Source organism: Rana temporaria, chromosome 4, assembly GCF_905171775.1.
Source record: "Rana temporaria chromosome 4, aRanTem1.1, whole genome shotgun sequence".
Classification (NCBI taxonomy): Eukaryota; Metazoa; Chordata; class Amphibia; order Anura; family Ranidae; genus Rana; species Rana temporaria.
In genome coordinates this window covers 71,989,346-71,998,476 of record NC_053492.1, presented here as the reverse complement: position 1 = coordinate 71,998,476, position 9,131 = coordinate 71,989,346, and the positions used below count along the sequence as shown (strand labels likewise).

Sequence of the window (9,131 nt, the reverse complement as noted above, 5' to 3'; positions counted from 1 at the left end):
ACCTAGTCATTGACCCCAAACCAGCTCTGTTAAACTCCCAACGTGCATACCTTTTTCAATTTAGTTAAAGCATTAGGGTGTTTTATTAGCAAGATTAGTCGGGGGGGGGGGGGGGGTTGTAGTTTATGGGACTCCTATACATCTGCCATGACAGGGAAAAAAAAAAAAAAAAAAAACTGATGAGAGAAACATCGAAACTCATTTGAACAGACTTGGAAGCATTTTAGCCAGTGGGTCAGCATAATGCAACCTTCTATTAAGACACTGTATGTAGGCACCCATTTTTGACTTTGCATCAGCCCTGTACAGCACAGTTCAGTGACAGAAGTAGCAGCAGCTGAAAGCCACATGGCTGCATTGCAGTGCAAGCAGCATGTTGATAGGAAGAGAGTGAGCAAGCAATGCAAGCTCAACACCATGCAGTTTCTCCTTTCACTGTCCAGTCACCAGCTGGAGGTGGGGAGGAGACCCGTAAATGAAAGTGAAACTGTAGTAGGTTTAGGTCTCTTGCCCCATCAGGGACAAGAATCATAGGACTACAGAACAGGAAAAAAAAAAAAAAAAAACACACACATTTGTTCGCTTGCATCGCTTTTGCCTGGAGTTCAGCTTTAACATTACATATTTCAGACACAAACAATGACCAACTGGATTTTCCAAGAATTTTTTTTTTTATTACATTAAACCCTTACAACACATTGCTTAAAGTGGATTGGATGAATAACTTTACATGACATTTCTAGGAGAGAAAAAAAAAAAAATATATTGAAAACCAGCATGTGTTGCATAAAGTCATAGCAAAGTTGTAAAGGCACAAAGATCGACAATTTTACCGAAAAATACAATTTACATAACAGTTTATTGCTGGTTTCTCACCTTCAGTCCCTGAGTCAAAAGCCCTTTAATTAAAACTTCTTGTATTTAGAGGATTCTGGCTAAGCACATCCCCTTGTGGGGAGACACCTACTGCATACAAGGAGTTCTATCAGGGGTAAGGTGAGAATTAAAAAACAATCTGTCGAAAATTTTTAAAACCTATTTACAGATATAAACATCCAGCAGAGTAAAAGCAGTCTGCTATATAGCATTATATTTAGGAACGTTTGGGGGAGTTATACACGACTTAAAGTCAATCCAGAATGCCCCCAGACAGTCCTAGTACTCGGTTCCCTTCAGAGATGTGGATCTCCAATGCTGCTCTTATGAAGGTCACCAAGTAATCCAGCACTGTCCTACCTTGTAGTGGGGAAAAGGGCGCTGCTGGCAGGCAGCTCTGGATCACGGCCCGTTAAAACCTTGAAGGGAGAACATTAAAACCACACACCCCTTACTAAACCGCCAACTGTGCCAGAAGCAGCTTACCTTAACCATCCACACCTACGAGTTGTACCACACATCAATGCATGCCACAGATTTGATATGGTTTTAAATGGCACTAGTTCTCAGCCATGTGCATTGTACATTTTCTTTCCAAAATGCATCAATCCCAACATTGATGTTGGTGTCTCGTCAGTAATTTGGAAGCATTAAAGACATTAGATAAGCATGACAGCCAGGTTTCCATCTGCCCTGGTATTCTATAGGGTGCAACTCTTAGATAAAAGTAATGAGGGTTTAAATCTGTCCGTGTCTCAGGTTGGAACACATCAGAGGGCAATCCCAAACTGCACCTGAGCATCAGAGTGCAGTATCTTCCCACAGCCTAGCCCCTCTTATGTTGCAACTCCATCAACTGCGGCTACAAAAACCATGATGAACTCCGTGACAAGCAGATGCAGGCAGCGACATGGTTAAAAAACAAAAAACCTACACACCCTAACCCACTACAGCCAGTGAAACATTGTAGGTCTTGCTGAAAAAGCCTCATCTCCTTTATTTCTTATATACACTGCTCCTTCATGGCACTGTGCCATCTATGTACAACTGCCTGCACAGCCACTTGAGTTCTTAACAGTGAAGATCAATTAAACCAAAAAAATTAAATAAAAAAAATAGGCAAACTTTCCCATTAGGATTACAAGCTAGCAAGTCAGGTAAAGGGATGTTTGTGCCTAAAGATAAAAGAAGCCAGTGGGTTGTTCAAGACCAGCAACCACCCATAACAAAAATACTTATACCCCCAAAACTCATCATACCAATTCAAAAGTTTAAACTTATTTTACAGACTCAAACCCCTCTCCGTGCATACATACATACCATGTTCAAAAAGGAAACCATTTCTAGAAGGATAGCAGGACAAGACATATTGGAAAAAACAAAAAACACCCTCTTTAACCTACAAATTTTACACTTTCCCTTAACTCGTACCAAATTTACATTACAAATATACACTTGCATTTTAAGAACACTATACATTAAAAATTGTTGGCACTGCACTCAAAATAAAAAATCACATGGGGCAGATAAAACAAAAAAAAAAAAAAAGGGGGACATTTTGGCTTGGTAGAGTCTACACAAGAATTATAAATCTACAGAGTTTATAGCGAGCAAAATCAAAAATGCAAAACCAATCCAATTAAAAAATAAAACAAAAAACGCAGACCTGTTGACAGGGTAGTGCAATAGATTTAAAAAGTAAAAAAATAAAAAAAAGGTGCACATTGGAATGCTGTTAATGCTTGAATAGTCAACTGTTTGTGTGCACAAACCTGTTTAAAGCTATGAATAAATGTGTGGCAGTTTAAAGCTTAAGTATATATATTTTTTTAAATACCCTGGCACAGCCTGAAGATTTAATATAGATAGGTACATTGAATGGACACGCATTACAGTTCCAATATTGTTAAACAACGGTGCACATTTTCAACTGGGTGGAATTCTAACCAGTGGGACGGGAGAAACTTTTGCTGCTTATAGCCGATCAGACTCCAACAGGTACCCATAACAGTGCAAGTTACAAAAACTCTGCTGCCCGACTGCTACACGCATCAACTCAGCCAGAGTTCCACAATAAAAGCTTGCAATTTAAGTGCTGGAGTCAAACTAAATAACAGACTAACCATTGGGGGGGGGGGGGGGGCATCGGTCTAAATTTTTGGTTGCGGCAGAATGATCAAGCAAACATTAATGCCAAGTTCTTGTTAGAATGTGGAGCACGTTTGTACTTTCTTCCGGTGCAGCTGAAGTCAAAGTTAGTCTTTCACCTTAGTCCAATTTAGACTTTGGCTGCAGGAGAGAAAAAAAAAAAAAAAATGGCCTTCATCCTCTTGAAGACATGGTGTTGTACAAGAGCCACTTTAGACTTTTTTTTAAAAGAATGTTTATTGAAGTCTGTACCGAACAAAGGCCACATAGGAAAAGCTGTGGGCGTAGGTCAAGTAGACAGGCCGTTGGGGGGGGGGCAACTAAAAGTGAAAACGTTTTTTTAGCCATGGACGTCTATGCATAAAACTCCCTCTGCTCCCGTGGTTTCTGGTATCCCCCATTTGACTGTTTTGGCTCCTCCAAGGAGTAGCTTCCTTCATCTTTCTTCTTCATCCGGTAGAAAACAAATGCCACCAAGGATGCAGCAAACACCAATCCTGCCAAACCACCGGCAATGATACCTGGAATTAGAATGAAAAGTAATGCATTAGGCTTGTATAATAGAAATTAAGCCCCTTTCACACATTTCTATTTTTTTTAATGGAATAAGTCTCAGTTCCATAAAAAAAAAAAAAAGGATTTGAATAGAGGCAATCATTTGTAAACGACGTCTGTCTGCATCTTCTATTGGTTGTTAAAAGCCGCCAGGTAAGAACCAGCGAGTTATCCCAGATGTCAGTGGAGGTTTCCTTGTCGGCAAAGAAAAACCCTGAACCATACCAGGCCAATAAGGGGGGGGGGGGGGGGGGGGGGGAGAATGTCATGATTAAAGAGGAGTTCCACCCAAATTTGGAACTTCCTCTTAACCCACTCCTCTCCCCCTTACATGCCACATTTGGCATGTAGTTTTTTTTGGGGGGAGTGGGGGCTTCAGGAGGAGTGGGACTTCCTGTCCCACTTCCTCCTTCTGGGTAGACGATTAAGCCTAATCGCCTAGGCGATTAAGCTTAATCACCTACAGGAAGGGGCTGCTGTAGGCGATCGCCCAGGACACGTGACAGGTCCTCAGCGATCGCCTGTCCAATCGGACGGCGCCGGGCCGCTCGCGCATGCGCAGTGGGTGCCCAGCCGTGAAGCCGAAAGCCGTCACGGCCGGGTGCCCACACTGAGCATGAAGACGCCGGCCGGCGAGGGGGGGCGAGGAGTGGAGCCCCGTCCGGCGCGTCGCTGGAGCCGTGGAGCAGGTAAGTGTCGGTTTATTAAAAGCCAGCAGCTACACTTTTTGTAGCTGCTGACTTTTAATAAACTTACAAAATGGGTGGAAAACCCCTTTAAGGACCCAGCAGGTAGACATAAACCAAACTGAAAAACGAATGTAAAACCTGATTTAAGCTGAATCTTATTCTGCATAAATGTGACGCACATTTGACGTATAAAAAAAAAAAAACCCACACTTAAAGCCCAGTGCTATAATTAAAAACAAAACCACATCTCAAAACATTGCTTACTACAAAATAAAATCATGATCTGTTTTGACGGACTGCTTACTCAGCAGGGAATCGCTCCATTGATCACCGTGGACGACAGGTCCAGCTCCGCTCACTGTGTCGAGACTGAACCGTCAGAGCCCTGCTCTCCTCTATGGGGAGATCGGATGAAAAACAGAAAGGCTGTCAGTTTTCAGCCGATCCCACCTGCTGGATGGAGGGCGGACTCATCGCCTAATGTCCGTTTTCAGCCGATCTTATTGGATGTCAGCTGACACATATCCACTGACACCTCCCCCCCCTATAGAAGTCAATGGATGGCCCAAACGGTCCGATTGTGTAAAAGGGGACTTACGGTAGCAAGTACAAACATGCTTCTGCATAAACCAAAACATTCCACACCCTCCCCTTACCTGCAAGAAGCTCCTTCCTTTCCATTATTCCATGTGAGGCACCTGCACTGCCATCACCAGGGGCCGGTGCCATCTTGTCACTTTTATCAACCGAAGCCGTAACTTCAAAAAACAAGTCCTGGAGAGGAAAAATAAAAAAGAGCCTTTAACAAGGATTTGGAGAAAGGAGTATGAAAATAGACAATTCTTTAATGAAGGTTACAACATTTTGCCTTCTACATTTGGAAATAATGTAGACATAAGGATATTTACAATGAAAATCTATAACGTTTCTAATATGGAAAGTTTTCAGATTTAAAAAGTAAAGAATCACAGAAACCTAAACTTACATCTACTGTTTCCACTGGTCCAGCTCCCGATTCCTCCTCGCTGGAATCTGGGATGTCTTCGTCTTGTACTGGACCAACAGTGTGGTTATACCGCACAGTTGAGCCAACAGGTTCCTCATCTTCAGGTAGTACTGGAACTGCAGTTGTCATTTCTGCAGGGGGAATGTTGACCCTCCTGCCCTTAGGTTCCTTGGTATGAACTATATCCTGCTCAGAGGCAGTAGACTGGGTGGCCCCTGGTGTAGTTGTATGGTGATGGTGGTGTTTGTGATGGTGATGCTCATGGCCATGGTGTTTGTCTTCACTAGTTGGTGTTGTGGTGGCTTCCCCTTGCTGGTTTTGATCTTCTTCAGGCTCAAGATGGTCAGATTGTTGTGTTGTCTTCTCAATAAGAATATCAGACTCATCCAATAGGATTGCAGTGGTGGTGGTCGCAGTGGTGGTGGTGTGGTGATGGTGGTGGTGATGATGATGATGATGATGTTTACGAGCATGTTCTTCATCTGTCACAGTAGTCTTTTCCACAGAGTCCACAAAGCCTGGAATTTCACCAATATCTGCTAGACCTGCAGTTGTCTCCTCATTTTCTGCATATGCAGTACTAGTTAAGCCTGAGGTGGTTTCTGGATGGTCAACTGGTTGGACTGAATCTTCAGTTGTGGGTGCAACGTCTTGAACCAAATGAATGTCACCCCCATCTGGAGTACTTATGGTAGTTTCCTTGGTGGCAACAAAAGGCTTTTCAACTTCAGTAGGACTAGCAGTGGTGTCAACTAAAACCTCAGCAGGAATGGATGTGCCTGGTGTGGTTGTATGATGATGGTGGTGGTGGTGTTTTTTTACATCAGATTCTTCAGTAGGACTAGCAGTGGTGTCAACTAAAACAACCTCAGCAGGAATGGATGTGCCTGGTGTGGTTGTATGATGGTGGTGATGGTGTTTTTTTACATTAGATTCTTCAGTAGCTGACTGATGGGTTGTAGGGTCAAGAGTTGTAGTTTGCTCAGCAAACGGTTCTTTCCCAACAGGGTGAAAATCAAAGAGATCGAGATCATGTGGTCGAGTAGCATTTTCTACATCACGTTCCTCTTCAATAGCAATATCCGGCTGCCGGGCTGTGGATACCTGTGTGACCGTAGGGGCCAGAGGCGAGACTTGTGTCGGGGAGACCTCTACCAAGACACCTAGAAATAAGAAAACCGATGAATAAAGTGTGTTTTGACCCAATAAGTGCTATGCTAAAGAAAAACAAAAAAAAACAAACAACCTTGTTCTACTGCAGGTAAACCTAGCAAAGCACCCCAAAATATGCACGTCTGAGAACTGCTTCACTACCACAGAACCTGCACTGGCAAAAATGTTTCACCCTACCATAACCAGAACTCGGGCCTGTAAAGGAATAAAACGCAACACTTGGCACTGTCAAATTAGCATGCTTAGTTCATTTTCTGTGTTGACCACCCCTTATTTTTATGTGTGTCCTTGACAGTTTTGATGCATCTTGTGGTAACACTTTAAAGTGGCTGGAATGTCAATGATCTCCAGCAAGCTCTGCCATGTGTCCAGTTTAAATAGGTTTCTGTAGAAATTTTTCTGAACATGAACAGTACTATGGGGAGGTTACGTGCTCCATTTAAGGAAGGGCCTTCATTATGAAGCTGGCTCTATACTTTGCAACCAAGTAGCGAAGTGAATTTAGAAGTTTCCAATTGTCCTGCTTTACAGTACCATGCTTCACCAAGGTGGATTTAAACTTTAAATTCTCCTGCAATTCAGTTAAAAGAACCAAAGGAAGCGGGCATGGATATTGAAGGATAGCTTTGGTAAGAACTGAACTTACTCTCCATTCCTGAGCCTGAGAAATCCTCCTCATCGTCTCCAGAGCCATCAAGGTCTTCAGGAGCTGTGGGTTTCACATTCTGAAAAACAAAAATTAAGCACGGAGTTAGCCTCAGTACCAGTCCACCTTGCACACAAGAACTTTCCAAACTAAGAAAAAGCACTGAATGAGGCCCGCAGAGCACTACATTGCTTTAAAAAGTAAGCGTCTATCAAAAAAAAAAAAAAAAAAAATCCTTGGTAGCCTCTTCTGAAAATGCTGGCTGCCCGACTGTCTGAAACTGTAGCTTCAGCCGTTAATGACCTAGACACCCAACAGTGACAGTGAACACTCAGGCACCAAGTGCTGAAAGGTAAAGGGGCATCCATTCCCAAAAAAAAAATAAAAAACACAACTTTCATAGGGTCTAGTGGCACCCAGCAGGTCACCTATATGGTTCCATCTCACACCTTTGAGTACCCATTATCAAGGGGAAAAACTCAGCCTGGCAACTTTACTTGGGCTGGCCATACACGTTTCAAATCTCCTACTGAACCGGCCGAGATTCAAACCATTAATGGGAAGGCTGAATGTACCAGGTTGATCAATAACTTGGGTACTACCAGCCTGCTGGATTCTCTTGCGATTATTGCTATCAATAATCAGTCTTCTCCCAGTGGGGACGGCTTCTTTCATGTGCTCCAGTAATCTCCACCCGCTTCCCATCCCACGCTGAGCAGCCAGCTGCCCGGTTCACAGGAAGTCAGTCGCTTAACACAAGCACCATTTAGAGAATGCAAAATGTTCTGTGATTGGATGAAGAGGCATGGAGGTGATGTCACACTCCATCTCATCCAGAGAACACTTTGCCTTCAATCAGAACAAGCAAGGCATTATCCATAAAGCACCTGTGCCAAGCTCCTGTATTTAGTAAACTTCAGCCATTTCCAGCTTCCGGGGGCATCAGGCAGGTATGGGTATATGCATTGGTACCTGTTGGACCAATGTTACCATGTAAAAATAAACCATGCATGAAATTTAAAAGGATGCCGTCAATACTCACCAAGGGCCAGTTCACACTGCTGCAATGCGGGAACCCTGCAAATCCACTGCTCGCCACATGTTTCCCGGCAGCAGTTCACACTGCCCTATACAAACTGCTGGGAGTGTCAGTTAAAAATTAAATGACACCCCCAAATCAGTTCACATATCGCAGTGTCAATTCAGCCATACGATTTGTATGGCTAAAATTGCGTGCGATTTTTCACTGCAGTGCAAATCACATGCGAACTCTTGACATCGCAGCAGTGTAAACCGGCCCCAACACACACTAGTGGGCAAACCAACAAATCCATTAAAAAAATTTCACCCAGCCTACTGGGTTTTAACAGAAACAGGACTACTGAAAACTCTCCATCCTCTCCCCATAACAGATGGGTGGGATTCTGTGGTTTTCAGAACAATACAACTTAGAGTGTGGCACAGCACACAGAAGAATCAGTTCATATTTCCATCTACATAATAAAAAATAAAAAAATAAAGTAGAACTGAAAGCATTCAGTTATGCCTTGTTTCCACTGCACGGATCGGTTCAGGTCAGAAAGAATGGAGCGGTTAGAATGGGACCGGTCTATTCTGCAGAGCATTTCCACTGCAAATCGGACCATCCGGGACCATGCAAGGTTTAGAAAAAAAGCCTAGCACGTCCACCAATCAGTGAGATGTATTTGTAGGTCCGCCCTAATGGAACCGTTCCATTCTCTATGGCCCCACATCTGAAGCAGGACCCAGAATGGTTCGGTACGGTTCGCTTTTATGGCACGCTTTCATAATGGAAACACCCAAAAAAGCATACCGTACCGAACCGATCCGCTCAGTGGAAACGAGGCATTACAGAACAGGGAAATGGTGCAAAATAAAATAAGTTTATTGTAGATAACCTGGGAGCCCAACACAAGTCTTCATTTCTACACCGTCTGAAACGCCAGAATTTTGCTTTAAATATTCAGATGTACAAATGCTGCCAACAATTTAGTTGTATCTTTATTTTTAATAAAAA

General features: G+C 43.1%; 1 protein-coding gene across 1 annotated transcript in view; it reads right to left on the bottom strand.

Moving 5' to 3' along the window:
- Nucleotides 1-652: 652 nt before the first annotated feature.
- Nucleotides 653-9,131, bottom strand: part of SDC1 (syndecan 1) — a 50,814-nt gene continuing 42,335 nt past the window's right edge. Inside the window, exons 2-5 of the mRNA XM_040348544.1 lie at nucleotides 7,094-7,172; nucleotides 5,254-6,437; nucleotides 4,925-5,042; nucleotides 653-3,545 (exon numbers count right to left, since the gene is read on the bottom strand). Coding sequence (XP_040204478.1) covers nucleotides 3,379-3,545; nucleotides 4,925-5,042; nucleotides 5,254-6,437; nucleotides 7,094-7,172 — 1,548 coding nt within the window. The 3' untranslated portion in view covers nucleotides 653-3,378. The remainder of the gene's footprint in view (nucleotides 3,546-4,924; nucleotides 5,043-5,253; nucleotides 6,438-7,093; nucleotides 7,173-9,131) is intronic.